At 35.0% G+C, this 17,491-nt stretch overlaps 1 protein-coding gene across 2 annotated transcripts; it reads left to right on the top strand.

The window, feature by feature from the left end:
* The first annotated feature begins 4,888 nt into the window (after positions 1-4,888).
* LOC147410841 (E3 ubiquitin-protein ligase WAV3-like) lies at positions 4,889-14,800 on the top strand. Of its 2 annotated transcripts, none has more exons than XR_015177888.1 (3): positions 4,889-5,155; positions 8,630-10,626; positions 14,076-14,800. XR_015177888.1 is itself a non-coding variant. In XM_086440832.1 (3 exons), exons 1-2 carry the CDS (start codon positions 4,949-4,951, stop codon positions 10,496-10,498), a joined length of 2,076 nt encoding a protein of 691 aa, XP_086296958.1. In that variant the 5' UTR covers positions 4,889-4,948; the 3' UTR covers positions 10,499-10,519; positions 14,076-14,800. The 2 variants fall into 2 exon arrangements, 1 of the variants encoding a protein (XP_086296958.1); XM_086440832.1 differs by having other exon boundaries at positions 8,630-10,519.
* The last annotated feature ends 2,691 nt before the right edge of the window (positions 14,801-17,491 follow it).

The raw sequence follows: 17,491 nt of genomic DNA on the forward strand, positions 1-17,491 counted from the left end.
CCATTATGATCATAAGAGGCTAAAATGGACGGATGTTATGCAAGTTGGAACAGCTGAATTGCAAGTGTATTTTTGTCATTTCATGTTAGTCTCTTATAAAAGACTACAGTCAAGGATGTAAGTTAACTATTGGAAAACATGAGCAACATATAAAAGATTTGAGTGGAAATTCTTGAAAAATATAAATGAGAAAATAAAGGCAGATCGTCGACATCGCCGCGAGTTTTATCTATTTCAAAATTATTACAAAAAAAAAAAAAACAGACTAAAATGTCTCAATTTTTTTTACAAATAATTGATTCCTTATGACCTCCTTATGAGTTTGCTACTACTTAAATCGATTCCTTCCGTTTCACAATTGGATTTCGATTTTTAGGTGTATTTCCCACCAACTCAACAAATGTTCTACAAAAAGACTTAAATCGATTCCTTCAGTTTCACAACTGGATTTCGATTTTTAGGTGTATCTCCCACCAACTCAACAAACATCCTACAAAAAGAAAAAACTCCTATTGTAGGTTTGTCATTTTTTCTTTCTCTAAAATATATATTTTTTCTTTCCAAAGAAATATATCTATTTAAGAAAGACTGAAAATATATATAGAAAAAATAAGTTGGTTTCAAACTAAAAACCTAATTCACATGAAATTAGTAATCCAAAATTCTAATTTAATTAGAACTCCTAAAAAATTTGGAATCATAAAGTTCTAATCTAATTGGAACTCCTAAAAATATGAAAATTTTAAATCTTATTAAAATCCTTCACAATGAGGTCATAAGGGAAGAAACCAATCACTCTAGTCTCCACAAAAATAAGGAAAACTAGGTGAATCTCTTGGCTTCAACAAATTAAAAAAAATTCCCAACAATTAGGAAATTATTTAAAACAGTGATTAATGCCTAGCATAGACCGTCCCACTATTTTTTATTTTTATTTTAGGTTTTCTAATGATTTAATTATTAAATAATTGACCCAAAATGCAGTCCCTCAAATGGACCCACAAGAGACTTTTATTATTTTCACACCAATTAAAATACTTGGTACACACCAACACCAAGGGTGGTTCAAGAAAAATATTCAATATTTGGTACACACCAACACCAAGGGTGGTTCAAGAAAAATATTCAATATTTTAACTTTTAGAAAATCAAATATAGGAGTACACATAAGTTTGCTAATTCACTTTTAAAGGTGAGCAACTCTTACACCCTTAAATTTTGGGACATCGATTATCTCTATGCGAATTAAAATAAGGAAAAAATAATTTTAAGTATTAAGATCTCAAATATTTGAGATATCTATTTATGGGCTACCATAAACTGAATAGAGTGACCAAACCTCAATTGATTCATGGAATTACAAGTGATGTCAGATACCCATATTGTAATTGATCTCCCAAAATGAATATTTAACTAGTGGCCCCTTCCACAAATGCCTAACAAATTATTTCCCTCCGTAACAACAATGTCCCTTACATCAACCATTGGGAGTCTAGCTACTATCGAACCCGTTGTTGTGTGAACTGCGTTAGAGATTCTAGATACATTCATTAGAGATGCGAGAAACTCTTTTTTCCTTTTAAAAAAGGTTTTATAGAACTCATGTACATGTTTATATTTTTTTACATAAAATATTTTCTCAATAAAACATGTGTAAAACTACTTGCAAGATTTTCTTCTATGACTTGTATCTTTCCCTAATCTTGGACATTCACCCATTTTCATGGGAATGGATCCCGTATTAAAATCTTAACATTACTTAAGCACTTTTCTATTAATCCAATTACACTATCCGTAGACATGTCTTTGGTGTCTACTTAAGTGCAATCAAAACTAATAGATCAACTCTTAGTAATTAATAAGAATCTCAAATCTAAGGATAAGTTTGTCTGTATTTGCTAGTGAGTGACAAACTTATTGATGGTAGATTTCTCAATTGGTCGCTTCACGCGTAATCAGTTAGTGTAAAATTAAGCACCCATGTGTTGTATGTGTAGTCACTACAATAGTGGTTCGAGACACAACTATTTTACATCTCTACAAGTTCATACTAGCACTTTGGAGGCAATTTTAAATGTAGTGCCCAACTACATCCCAAGCCGTGACTCTTTTAAATGTAGTAAAATGGTTGCCTAGATCTCCCTTGTTGGCCCTTAGCCAATCACGTAGGTAGCTTATTATATATCGCGTGGACCTTTACGTATCTTATACCTATTGATCAACTATTTGATCAATTTAATGGTCTAGTACTCAAAACATAATATAATAAATGATGATCTTATTTAAGAAATAAGTCCAACTTATAAATTTATTAACTATCTCAAAAGAATAAATGTTTAGCAAAAATAACTTTTTAGAGCACAATTCTGGCAATTTTCTCACCCCCAAGGAACCCATTGTTTTTAAATGTCAAGGAAACCAACTTAGTTGTAACTCAACCTATCATCACCAAATGGATGGTACAACACCATCACCCATTCCTCCACAAGTTAACCCTCGATGCCTCCCCGCCTAATGTCATACATGCTCGGCAATCGGCATCACACGAGCACAAGTCGTAGAAGATGAGCTAAAGAGTTGAGAACAAATAATCAAGATCCTTAAGGAAAATCATCATAAGGCTTATTCGAATGAAGAAGTTTGTTAATCTTCATCGAATTGAGCGAGAATTTTATTTGGGACATTGGGAATATTTGTGAATCCTGTCATACCCGTATTGACGACATTTTGTTGCTATGAGAAGAAACCGTAAACTCTCCCCAGGTTCTTTGGATCATACAAGGTCATTCAACATGTGGGACTAGTTTCCTACCACAAGTTGAAGGAGTGATTCCCCAACCTTGAGGACAAGGTTAATTGTGTAAAAGAGCTAATTTGACATTCAAATCAGCTAACTTGGCATTAGGAGTACAAGTTGGATGAGTCTAAAGAAGGGTAGGTCCATTTGTTATGTTTTATTCAATTAAGTTGTTGGAGTCATGTGATTTCAACTAATATACTGAGTAAGATGTTGTAGTTTAATCAAAGGAGCATAGAAGAATCATTCCACACATGAGCTATTGTAGACTAGGCTCCATGCCCATGTGTTTTCTTATGAAAAAATACTTTTCTTACTAAGGGTTGTTGTGGGCCCGCATGAGTAATCCAAACCAACAACCTTGTAGAGTTCATGGAAAAACTCGTATTTTAAAGAAAAATTTTAGATTTTTTTTAGCATGATTCAAGTTGTTGAAAATGGATGATTACTAAATTCCTAAAACTTAAAATTAAAATTCAATGGTGAAAATAATATTTTTTTGAATTTCTTTTTTTAGAGTTTTGTTATTTATAAGCGTATATCATCAAATCATATTTTAGGACTCCAAGGTATGATCTCACGACTCTTAGTAAGATTTGAAATAAGTTAGTCAGGCTAGAGTGACTTTTTCTTATATTCTTATTTCTTCAACTATTACACTACAATGAAGATGAGGGTATTTAGGTCATTTTATTATGAGTCGTGATAATTTGACGCCTCCATCACAGAATCGTAAGTCATTTTCCTTGGGATACATAAAAAAAGATTTATGATATTATGAATCTCAAGGCTAATGATCTACGATTTTGTGATGGAGGTGTATGTGAGAGTAGGGGTGTTGATGGGTCAATTTTGATTCGGCTCCTAAGTGACTTAAAACTATAACTATTATATTTAGTTTGATTCTGAGACCAGGTTCAAACTAAATGGAATCATAACCACCAAAAATCACATACCCATAGGTTTTGATTCTCAAGAATCAAATGAAAAATAAAGTATTTCAAATCAATATTAAAAAAAAAAATTATTTTAAAAAATTAACATATTATTAACAAAATTATTAAATTAACTATAATTTATTACACTAAAGATACAAATTAATGATTAAAAAAAAATCATCTTAATTAAAAGTAATAAATTTTTAGAAGAGTAACTCATTTTAAGTTTCAATCGAGATAATTTATACAAAAACTTGAAGAATTTTTTTTTATATAACATGTATTTATTTTATAAAATAAAAAAAAATATATATCTTAAATCATCTATAATGTGAAAAGAAATGATAAAATAATAGTTGGAATCCACTAAAAAAAAAGAATGTGATAAAATAAATAGTTCGAATCCACTAGAAAAAGAACCGTAAACAGAGCAGGGGTATCCGGTTCTGATTCGGTAAAATGGGTACCCATTGACAGCCGTATTTAAGTGGGGGGAGTCATATCATCATTAATATATTTATTATTCTTATCAGATTAGAAAGAGATGTAAATGGGCATCTCAGCTGTTTGAAAACATACAAAGGGCATCTTAAAAAAAACACGGAAGGTAAACTTGCTTCAAATTTCGAAGCAACCCTCTCCATTACAGCACACTTGGCATTTTCTATTTATTTCACGCTCCTAAATTTCTGTAAAAGTTTTAAATACATCCTTCATTTGCCACGTGGAATCCATTAAAGAGGGTTCTTCAAAATTTTGAAGCGTGTGGGCCGCTTGAAAGTTTTTTCCAAAATAGTCATTTTCTCTCTCTCTCTCTCTCTATTTTATTTTGGAAAATGCTGAATTGACATAATGTATTTACTGCGATTCTCACAAGTCTGACGTGGGATGTGCACATAACAATAGATGTTTGTCCTCGTGATACGATTAAAAACAATCTACGGTTATTTATGCATATCCACGTCAGAATTGTGAGAATTACAGTAAGTTGTGTCACCTCAGCACGACTCATTTATTTTTGAAGGATATGGTTTTTTGTCCTCTTCTCCTCCTAAAAAAAACCAAACCACATGCGATTCAAACGTCACACGTAACCCTTAACTTGCAATAATTGCTCTGTAAATCTTCTAAACCTAGCTCTCTCTCTCTCTCTCTCTCTCTCTCTCTCTCACACACACACACACACTTCTGCGGTTCTGCCATTGAAGGTGAAATGGAGAAAACCTGGAACAAATTTAGGAAATGTTTGTCATTCAAGCTACGTTCTAAATCTTCGACATCTCTGTCTGATGATTTCGTATCAGATTTTTCTATGGTCGATCTGTATCCTTCGTTACCAATGCCATCTTCGTCTAGTGGGGTTCGATTGTCGCGGAGCAACACCACCATTTCTACCAGCAGTAGCAGTACATCTACTACGGTTAGATTTCGAATCCTTTCTTGGTTTCATTAGATTAGATTCTTTCAGATTATGATCGATATTTTGATCTATTTTGATAATAAGTTTCAAATTAGGGTTTTTATTTATTTATTTTTTATTTTTAACTCGTTTTCCCATTTTTATTAATTTCTTAGGAGATTTATTTTTGGGTCTTTTTTTTTAGTGGATTTCGGTTCTAATTCCGATTCTCTACAATTTGAATTTTCCTTTTATTTTTTATTTTTTTTGGTTTGGAAAATTTTGATGGCGAGAATCGTTAGCGGTCTTAAGTTTCTCATTTGACTGAAAAGCCCTTGTTATAATGACCAAAATACCCTCCGTATCCCAAATTTAGCTGTCTTTGAATAAAATGTAAGAACTGATATTCAACCCCCCCCCCCCCCCCCAACCAAATCAATTTTTTTTTTTTTTTTTACTTATTATGCTCCAAGTAAAAGTTGGTTTGGCAATAGAAGCCATGGTTTTAAAACTCGTTTTGACGTCTTCCACGAGTTTTTGGATCCATTTGAGTTGTCTCATTCAACAATGAGACAAATGAACCATGGTTTTAAATCTCGTCCAATACGTTTGACTTGTCTATCCGTCTCATTGAGACATATTGGATGAGTCGTCTTGGTTTCGGATGAGATTTAAAACCGTGATAGAAGCACTTTATAAAAAAAAATAGAGATATTTCTGAAAATGTGTGCAATTTTTGCAAAAATTCCATTTCGGTACACTGCTCATTTTAATTCCCAAAACATGTTTTCCAGGCGATTTCGCTGGTGATCTCATTGATAAAAGTGACAATCTCACTTGTAAGAAAGTGATGATCTTGCCAGTAAAAAACACATTTTTGGTAATTAAAATGAACAATGTACCAGACTCAGAATTTTGTCATATTCAGCACACGAAAGGGTAATTTACCCTCTAAAATATCTAGAGAGTTGCTACTGGCACCTCAAATTTTACTGATTACACCCCAATTTTTTAAATTATTAATCACACCCCAATTAACTTTTAAAACACACTCTTCAAACACTACAAAGGTTTGGCTCAAAATATTATCTCAACATTAAAAAACATTATAACACTCGTTCAAACAATTTCGGTAGTTGTTTACAATTATGATTAGGTTCATGTCAAATCCTAAACCCAAAAAGTAGAAATCTAGCAAAGAAAAACGAGACAGCTTCTATTAGCACCCCAACTTTTACTTATTCTCAACCATTCACTTATTTTCTTTATTTATTTTTAATTGGGGTGTAATAGTAAAAGTTGGGGTGCCAATAGCAATTCTCAATATCTATGAATGGAATAAAATTTCTTTAGGGCCTGTTTGATAGCAAGGAATTCGTTTTCAAGGGAATAAAAATCCCTTGGGAAAATGAATGCCTTGGAAAGATGAATTCCTCAATTTGATTGCACTTAGGAAACTATCAAAAAGAGAATTGATTTTAATAGTTTTAAAACTCATTGAGTCAACTTCAATTTTGGTTGAGTCGACTCAACTTGATTTCGAGGTGACTAGGTCCCGCAGTTCGATGGAACTAAGTCGTCAAGTCCACTTGGTTGAGCCACCTCGAAAATGCACCAAGTGAAGTCAAAAACTCGACTGAGTTAGTCCGCTATATATTATATTTTGTCGAGAACACAAACTCAATATTTTATTTATTTTAAATATTAAAATCTATTTTTAGTGTATTTTTATTTGACTGGTTTGATTTGTTGACTTGACACAATGGACATATGAGTCGAGTTGAGTTTTCTAATTTTAAACTTATGATTTTTATTTTTGGGTGTGGGGGTAATGGTGAGAGAAAAACTATGAGGTGGGAAAATCATTTTCTCAGGCGGTGAGATGGGAATCCAGTTTCCCTCTTATGGTAGAAAATTAATTTGGGCAGGAAATTGAATTCCAGGGAAAACAACGTTGATAGAATGTTTAAAAATTGCATTTTCCCTGAAAATCCATTTTCCTGTCCATTTTCCATACACAATAAAAAAGACCCTTAATTTGGAATAAATTACAGATAGCTATTGTTTGATGCTGGTATAGTGAAAATCAGATTGGATGAATGCTTTCATGATCTTGTTTTCTAGGGACGTCGAGTTTTCAGTAACTCACACTTATGAAATGCCATGTGTCACATTCTTTGGGTTCACTGGCCCATGAACTTACACCTCTCCTATAAATAAAAAAATTGACCTGGTTGATCATTTCTATCATTGATTTGAAAACCTAATTTTTTTTCCGATGGCTCTAATTCATGGGAATTTTTTTTGACAGGCCCATTGAAGAAGTCCTTTTTTGGGCAAGGTTTAGGGTGTCGTCAAATGCTGAGAAAATTTCTTCTTGAAAAATGAATTTCCTAGAAAAATGATCATAAGAAAATGAATTTTATAATAAAATTATTGTTTGTATTTGATTGCACATAGGATACTGTCATAGGAGACTTGGTTTTTAGTTTTATGAGTGAGGGTAATTGTGAGAGAAAGGCGTTAGGATTTTCCTCTTTAGTTGAGAAAATCATTTTCCTGGGGTTTGCAAAAGTAAATATTTTCTCATGAAGTCAGGGAAATCATTGGAAAATCAATTTCTTTTAGATTTCTCGTGCAACCATGTTGACCAAGGGCCTCTTTGTTTGTTGAGACATGAGAAAATAGTTAAGAAAATCATTTATTGAGCAATTAATTTTCTCGTGAAAATATTGCCCGCATTTGATCATGCACGGAGAATCAGATTCTAATAAACTGATCGGAGTTAGGTCAGGAATCAGGGTTAACCTAAGAGAGTTGACCTCAAATTTTCTTGCCACAAGAGAAATTCTCTCCCAATGGGTATAAGACTATTTCTGCATCATGTAAGACTATCTTGTTTCATGAAAGTGATTTTCTTGGCAAAATGTGAAAACCAACGTAGGCAAATTTACATTTTCTTCTGAAATCAGTTCTTCCAACTGATTTTCCAAGAAAAAAAGAGACCTTAAGTGATATAGTGCAGAGAATACTTATTGACAAATTTTAGGATGTAAAGATATTAATAGGTTATTTTTCGAAGTTCTTTTCTTTTTCCCCTTCGTAATCTTCTTTGAAGTAAATAGAACTGCTCCCAAGAGGCCATATCCTGCTAACTGAATGGTGAGTTGAAGTTGATTCACCATCACGTCGGTCTTAGACCCATAATCAGTTCGAATGTTGTTTTAGATGCAGAGCCAACCTTGATCATCTTTAAGGTTTTTTTTTTTTTTTTTAATTATTAATTTTTGAAATTGGTTTTTAGACCCTATTCCACCTCTTTCAGAGCAATTTCTCAATTTGGAGTGAAGTAAAATGGGATATAAATGACAAAATTTCTATTAAATGGATCATGGTCTAGATACAATTCAAAATTGTCACATACATGTGTATATGATAAAATACATAGTTATGATTTGTAGAACTAACTGGTTTGTGATTCGGTGATGGGTGCAGAAAACATGTTCCATTTGCTTAGGAAGCATGAAACCAGAGAAAGGAGATGCTATCTTCACAGCTGAATGTTCCCACACTTTTCACTTTAAGTGTATTGCATCAAGTGTGAAGAATGGAAACAAACTCTGTCCTCTCTGCCGCTCCACTTGGAAGGACTTACCCTTCCAAGCCCCTATTGATCTGAAACCCATTGTCCCCCACTCTGAATCTCAACACTTTTCTGACGACGAGCCTCTCCTAGTCCTCTCTAACAGCCAGAACACCACACTTTCAACCCACCAAGCCGTGACTATCAAAGGTTTGCCTGCTTTTTCAGCTGTTCGTGCAGCCGACTCTCCATCTACATTTTCTGTCCTTGTTGGCGTGCGGGCCCCTCCCCTCTCTGAAGATGCCTGTCGTCATGATCGTGCACCAATTGACCTTGTCACTGTTCTAGACATAAGCGGGAGCATGGCAGGTACCAAGCTTGTACTCCTAAAGCGTGCAGTCTCCTTTGTCATAAGTAACCTGGGCCCCGCAGATCGCCTTGCAATCATTTCTTTCTCATCAACCGCTCGGCGGGACTTTCCACTCCGTTTGATGTCTGACACAGGCCGTGCTTCTGCCATTCTTGCTGTCAATTCCCTTACATCAGGAGGTGGTACCAACATAATCGAAGGGCTACGTAAAGGGGTTAAGGTCCTTGAGGATCGTCGTGAGCGGAACCCGGTTTCAAGCATTATCCTCCTCTCAGATGGAAGGGATACCTACAATATGGGTAACTTCAATTATCATCAAAGTCCACATGATCAGGCTTACTCAAATTCTTCAAGTTGGATACCGAATTTTCTGGACCTCTTACCGCCTTCCCTCTTTCCTCCCAGCGACAGTGGGGCCATTGGAGAGGTGGTCCCACGTCTGTCACCTATTCCAGTCCATTCATTTGGGGTTGGCTCAGACCATGATTCAACAGTTATGCATGCCATATCAGATGCATCAGGTGGCACCTTTTCCTTCATTGAGGCTAAGGGCAGCATACAAGATGCCTTCGCGCGTTGCATTGGTGGCCTTCTAAGTGTTGTGGCTCAGGAGCTAAGGCTTTCTTTGAGAACAATATCTCCGGGGGTGAGCGTTGTCTCGATACTCACCGGGAAATACTCGTTCGAAATTTTCAATGATGGCCAACAGGGTCTGATTGATGTTGGGGATTTATACGCTGATGAGGAGAAGGATTTCCTAGTCCATATGTCAGTCCCAGAAGTATTATTGGCATCAATGTCAGAAGAAGAAAGCAAGGAAAGCATGCCGAGCACCTCATTATTGAGTGTGGAGTGCTTGTACAAAGACCCTCTTTCAAAGGAGATTATTGAGGTGGATAGAAAGGCAGTCGAGATACATAGGCCCCAATCTCTTTCTTTGATGGAAAATAGAGTGTGTTTAGAGGTTGATAGGCTGAAGAATCGTTTATTGGTGGCCGAAGGGATTGCGGAGGCACAAGAGATGGCTGAGAAAGGGGACTTAGAAGGGGCACAGTCAGTCTTGGCAGACAGAAGGTCCGTCTTGTTGACATCAGCATCAGCCCAGGCAGGGGATGGTCTGTGCAATTGGCTCGAGGCAGAGCTGAAGGAAATAAGGGAGAGAATGGGGAGTTGGAAACTCTACGAAGAGACCGGACGGGCTTATGTGCTCTCGGGTTTGAGCTCCCATTCATGGCAGAGGGCCACAACAAGTGGTTGCTTGAACAACAGCATGACTGATGTGTCTGTAGCGTATGAAACACCTTCCATGGTGACCATGGTGACGAGGTCACAGACAATTAGCCGTCCGGATGGTTTTCCTCCAAAGCAGACTCGACGGCTGACAAAGTCGTCCAGCTTTGCCACACATTGAGGATATATGGGTAATAGGGAGGTAGGGACTAACAAGTCAACATCACCTAATTGGGTATGGATATAAGTAGAAATGTTTTCAGTGTAAATGGTAATAGTTGCATCAGCTGGAATGGCAGGGAATCATGTGTAAGTTTCCTTTGCTTTTCCTTTCTGTTTTTTTGTTTTTTTTTGTTTTTTTTTCTTTTAAATTGTTGGTTTTTTGGGTTTTAAATCATTTTGACGAGGGAGCATTGATTTTTAGAGAGTTAAGTGGAAATAATTTGAAAGAAGATTTGCATATATATGCTTGTGCCTTCTGTTTAAGTAGATATCTTGATTTCTTTTCCTGGTAGGGCAATGAAGCACAATTTATAAGAAAGGAAGAGAGACGCTCCCTTTTAGAAGGGCATCCTTTTTTTTTTTTTTGGGTAGGGAGGGTTACTTTAGAGGATACATTTTGTAAAGATTAGGATCAATAAGTCATGGAAATGTCAATCAACCCGAGGGTTCTCTTTTTCACCAAGTCAAGTTAGAAATATTTAGGAAAGCCGAAAGGCACTAAAATGGTCTAGTCTACTACAAAAGAGTCTAGGGGATCTTTTGGTGTGCCATAAATATTGTTTAAAAGCATATATTGCGTATAATAGAAGAGATCTAAAATAGGTTTGGAGAATTCCTATGTAAGTTAAGAGGGGTAAAGATGTTGGTAGAATTTTCTGGAATGTATAGCCATTGGAATCATTGCTATGTGTTTATTTGTCCATGCCATCCATTCCAATTTCTCGAAGTCTATTTAAGGAGGTGAGATCCTCATTTGTAGTGATACTTAGAAAGCGAGCAAAACTCTTTGTATTGGGCGGGTCATCTCGTCCCCCCTTGTTCTTCTCTTAATAAATTATCTTTATCGATCAAAAAAAAAAAAAAAAAGAAAGCGAGCAAAACTTAATAGTTCAGAGCAATAAGAGCGAGTCCCTTTCTCAAGTTTTTTTGTGTTCTCTTTTACTGTTTTCTTGAGTGTGTGATTGCCTTTGAGAGCGAAGGGAGTCATGTGATTTGTTGGAAAGCTGACTCATGTTATGTCGTAGGATTAGCTCAAGAGACAGATGGATGCTGGGCTAGGGAAGCTATGCCTATGATAGTAGTTGTATAAAGAGCGAGGTTGGGAAGAAGAGGTAGTGATCCAAGTTTGTTGTGTTTGCATGAGTAATGTGTGTTATGGGAAAGCTATTAGAGGACTTTCCACAAATAGGTAGCCAGAGTCGTTGAGGGATTGGGGACTCAACTAGAAAAAGTCATGACCAAGATGGTATTGTTGAGGGAGGTTAAAAGTGTGAGGGTCTTGGAACACTTGTCTTATGGAAGTGCTTGAGATGCCGAGGAGTTATAGAACTTCTTGTGGCAAGGAAAAAAAAATTAGTTTTTAAACCATTCGACTTGAAGATGAGAAAGATAGATTGAGCGAGTCAGAAATGTACCTCCTTGATGAATCATGTTGTGATGGCAAAGGTGATGCACCCACAATAAACAAGTTCCATCATATAAACATGCAGAAATTTGATGATGAATTAGGAAGCAATTCCTATCTAAAGAATTGCTCACCACATAAGATTGATTTTAGGATACTTCAAGCAATTTCTTGCTATGTTGTTTGGCATTAGAAACATGTGTGAGAAGGACAAGATGTTCAACTTTATGGATAGTCTCAACCATGGGAATAACAAGAATTCCATAGGCAAGGAGTCCAAGACTTAGCGTCAGCCACTGCGGCAGTTGAATTTCATGGATGTGTAATCTACAGTGGAAGCATAGGGAGATGGAGTGCCTACGTCTGAAGGAAATGAACTCATAATAAGAGTGGAAGAGCTCACTGAGAAAGACAGATATATCATTCATGGGCTAGCAAAATTGAAATAAATTAAGAAGGTTTTGATGGGTTCAGATTTTGTCATTAACAGAGAGATGACACATGCATGCGCTAGTGAACACCAGAGCAGCGCTCAACTGTGTGGAAGGAAGACACCCAGAGGCTGGTCTTCTGTTGAAGTACACTCCATCAAGGTGAAAACGACAAACATGGAAGACACTCATATTTGTGGGGTGGTGAAGGATGTGAAGATTTATGTTGGAGAGGTTTGATAGAACTAAGTCCATTGTGATACCCTTGGATGATTACCAAATCGTCTATCTTGACAATTTGAATCATTAATCTCACTGATTGATGTTGAAATGTTGAGATCAATGATTGAAACAAGGTCCATCTCGACAATTTGAATGGTTGATCTTGATGATTCATGTTGAAACATCAAGATCAACGATTACAACAAGGTCGATCTTGACAATTTGAATTGTTTATGTCGATGATTCATGTTCAAATGTCGAGATTGACGATTTACAATTTTTGATCTTGACAGTTGTAAAAGGTGATCTCTACTACTTCTATATTCCACCCATTTGTGTTGTTTTATTTCATTTTGCTCTTATGTGAAGATTATTGAACATTAAGCAACCACAGACCCAACATGCATACTCATAAATCACTTCAATAAGAGAAGCATAACGTGAAATTGGCATTTTAAGCAAGGAAAACACAATTTGAGCTTTCCCATGAGGAATTTTAATGGTAATTCCGAGGTGACTCTTGTTAAAGCACATGTTACTCTTGAATACTATAGTCACCCCTAGAATATCTCTTCCAGTATAAAGGGTTCATCCCTAAAACAAAAAACAAAAAAGAGAAGAAAAGAGAACCAATAAAGAATCGATACTCATGTACTCTCATCCCACCAACAACACAACCTACCTAATTTTGTTGGCTCCCTCATTGTGCATCATTGTTCTTTCCTATCTGAGTTGTTTCCTTGGGTTCTGCATCCTTGAGCCTCCTGTTGGTAGTCACCTAACTCGATGCACATGTTCACCTTGCTCACTAGATCTTGTTTTTCAGTTCTCCCCGATCAACCATAGACTTGGTATACATTCCCTTCAGCCTTCATGGTTACCCCTCGTCCATGATCATCATGATGTTGAGACAAATATAGGTGTCATCTTAGCATCATAGAAGAATCCTATGTGAAATGTCGATTTGAATTGTCAATCTTGACGATTTGAGTTCCGTTGTTTTATTGGGGTGAGGGGGCATTAAGAAAGAAATATTTTATTAACTGAGTTGTTAAGATACCGTCCCAAAATTAGGTGAAACACTTCCCTCCCGTAGGGTCTGTCAAGTAATTTTCCCTTTTCTTTTTCACCTAGGTATGATTATTTTAGTTTGATCATGCAAAAGTTAGTTCCATATCATAGTTAAAAATGTGATAATGGTTATCATAAGGTTGGCGCTGGTTGCCAGTGCTACACCATTTATATAATTTTATTAATCTAAACTTTAGTATTTAACATTTAATATTTTCAAGTAGGCAGCAAACACACACACACACAGGATTTGGGCAGATCGTTACTACCCCAGATGGAAATGGGGAGAGATTTGGAGAAATTCAAATAAGTTTTCAATAATGTTATTTAACTTGGGAGTATTCTTTCCATATGTTGCATTATTGAATACGACTTGTAATTTTATAAATTTATGTATGTTTTTTCAGCTAGGAAACAGGTGGTTCAAGCATTTTTGTTATAGGAGCTTAAGACGAGACTTTGATAAGTTGTTGATTGTCATTAGCAATCATCATGCAATAGGAGAATATAGTTATGGTGGAGTAGACTATATCGATCTTGACAAGAATGATGGCGTTGATGACATAAATGACTTCCCAGGAGTTCCCGAGGGTTCGAACTTATATGATATCGAAAATGGTGTGAGTGCGATGATTGTATCTATAAGCAAAAGGCCATCATTGTCTACATAACAGAGATGACATAGAAGATGTGCAATGTTGATGAAGTAAGAGAAATGATGCAAGGGGCAAATGATTGACACTAACTGCTTACAAAAACAATTGATCCCTTTTCTATTGGGATGGAGCCTGCATTAGGAGGTGATGAATTGTTAGGGATTCAGTGAGAAATATTTGAAGATGATGTTTAGAATCATTTGGAATGATCCCTTAGAAAAGAAGATTTTTTTCATAGAAAATGTTGGAAGGATTATGTGCACAAATTGGTGATTTGTTGGAGGAATTTCATATTTGATTTTTTTGCTTGTAAGATATTCTTACATCTTTTTAACAGTTTGTATGAATGTCGTATGAAAGTTATTTTGCTTTTATGTTTGATGAAAGTTTTGGACATATTGTAGGATTTTGCTATGTCCTTTAGACCGTTTGTATGGTGGTTGTATGAAAATTATCATCCTTTTATATTTGTCGTAGATTGACTATTTCTTAACTTTTTAGAGCATTATAAATGATGTTGGCATAAATATTTTTTGGTGTATGTTAGATGGTTAGTATGCGTTTGGATACGACTGCATGAGTACTTCTAGCTCTTGCAGGGAGCTAGAAGTACTCTTGTGGACGTTTGGATAAAAAAGCTTTTATTCATAATTATGCCCTGCAAGAGTTCAAAGTGCTCCTAATGTAAGAGCAGGTTTTTTCAGCTTTTCGTGTTACTCTTGCATGGAGTCATTTTTTACTGTAAAAAAAATGATAGAATTCAAAAAATACCCTCACCTTCGCTAAATATTCTACCCGAAGTCCACGATTTCAAGTCCTAATCTTACTTCTTCACCAGCGTTCTGGTTCTTGGAGAGATAATTTCAACCATAACTCAATGTGATATCAGTCGATTTTGAAAGGAATTTGAGCACCGATCTCAGGCAATTTTGATGAGGAAATCCTTCGTAGTGATCTCTGTTTCAAAATCCTCTTTTCTGCCACGAAATCTCATCGATTTTTCAAAACTTTCTCTTAAAATCTTCTTTTTTGCCATAAGACCTCTGGTTTGAGCTCTGAAGGGTATGAGTCACTTCCACCATGAAACGTCCAGTTCGAGCTCTGTTTGGGGAAATGTTTGATACCCTATGAATCAAAGGAGAACAAAGTCCTAAAGAATTGGGTATCTTCACAAGCCATATCTTTTTCTATGTAGCCATGTTTAATGAAAATGAGGAGGTTATGAGAGGAGATTGAGTTATGATGAGATTATAAAATAGATGTGTTGATGTGGAATCTGTTTTTCCATAGTTCCTACTATTTCGTTACTGTTGCAGTGAAGGGTTTATGAGAATACTTGTGTATTGTATGTATGTGTGGTGCACATGAGTTGTATAGGATTCGTTTGCAATTGGAACATGAGGGATAAAACCACCTCAAGTTGCGTCCTTCATTTTATTCATCTATCCTTACAGTTTGCCAATCCTCAACATTTCGATGATCAAATCATTTCACACTTGATTTGCTTGAGAATAACATTTGATGGATTTATTTTAGTTGATAGTTATAGTTTTCTTTTACCTTATTTTCTTCTATCATTCAAGATATTTGCGTTCTTGCGATGGGCTGCTATTCCAACTATGCATCTTTATCAAATTGATGGCAAGAACAACACAATGAAGTTAGCATAACATTGGAAGACTAAATTAAAATAGTAACAGTTGAATATAAGGGTTTTCTAGTTTTTTTTATTAAAAGTCGTGATAGTTTCCAAACACCATTGTAGCATAGAAGTACTTCTCAGAGTCCAAGAGTACTTCTCCAGCTCCAACTCTTTCCAAAAGTACTTCTAGCTCTAGTATACAGACAAGCCCTTAGCTATTATGTTGAATAATGGGGCGTGTTTTAAAGCGTTTCACACTTTCGACGAGTCCTAAAAACCCTTTATTAAAGACTCGAAGGAGCGTTTTTGTCTTTCAAGACGATTATTTCAAACATAAAAATAAATAAATAAATAAATAAACTTTATAGTGGCCCAAAAAAATTATATTGCAATTTTTTTTTCTTTCATTTTTTTGTTCGCCTCTGTTTTTGTATACGTTATGTGGTGGTGTTACATTATTACCCTATTGATTGTTTTGACAACTTTTTGTGGCTGAAATTGCATGCAATAGTGTTAATGAAGGAAAAATTACTTAAAAGAATCTTGACGGAGGGATTTATTTCTAAATAATCCCTAAAGTTTTGCGAGGTAACTTGACAGGACATTTTAGTAAACTATTTATTCCTTAATGGTCCCTCAATATTGATGAACTCACTGCTTTTTTATTTATTGTCGAGTTCATCACTTTTTATTTATTATCAAACTAACCACTATTTACTATCGAGTTCACTACTTTTTATTCATTGTCAAGTTCACTTTTTAAATAGAAAGTGGTGAACTTGACACTTGTAAAACCCACCAATTTTTAATTTTCGAATTTTTTCGACTAAAATACATGAAAGGATCGACCAAAAACTTGAGATAATGGCTTGTATAGATGACTTTGACAAAAAAAAAAAAATCATTCTTGATCAATTTTCATCTAGAAATTAATATATAAAAAAAAGTGAAAAAACCTTAGTTTTTTACATATATCTTCAAAATATTTGAAAAAAATCTTTGAAAATGACTTTTTTCTACTTAAATCATTTCTGACAGAATCTATCGAAACTCAATTAAGATGCTAAAAATCCAATTTTTTTTTATTTATGAAAACTATGAATTTGAATTGTTAGGGCATTGAATTATGATAAATGTGGGAGATGAGAAATCAAACCGGAACCGAAAAAATCATAGTTCCCTTTTTATTGGAATCGATTAGAGTCAGGTCTAAAATGGAATCAAACCGATAGGAATCGGGACCTTTAGATTCTATCAAATTGGTACCCGCAGGGAACCCTTATTTATTTTGTCATTTCTTTCCATATTATAGATGATTTAAGATTTTTTTTTTCAAAATACATATATGTTAATATAAAATTCTTCAATTTTTCATATAAATTATCGATGGAGCTTAAAATGAGTTACTCTTCTAAAAATTTATTACTTTTAACGAAGATAAAATTTTCTTTTTGACAAAAAACCCATTAATTTTTATCTTTAGTATAACAAATTATAACTAAGTTAATAATTATTTTGTTGATAA

The sequence above is a fragment of the Akebia trifoliata genome, chromosome 1 (assembly GCF_017979445.1).
Source record: "Akebia trifoliata isolate Shusen 1 chromosome 1, ASM1797944v1, whole genome shotgun sequence".
Lineage (NCBI taxonomy): Eukaryota > Viridiplantae > Streptophyta > Magnoliopsida > Ranunculales > Lardizabalaceae > Akebia > Akebia trifoliata.

Coding starts and splice junctions, on each gene's coding strand:
- LOC147410841 (XM_086440832.1), top strand. CDS start 4,949: ATGGAGAAAACCTGGAACAAATTTAGGAAATGTTTGTCATTCAAGCTA. Junction 5,156..8,629: donor GTAGCAGTACATCTACTACG/GTTAGATTTCGA, acceptor TGATGGGTGCAG/AAAACATGTTCCATTTGCTT.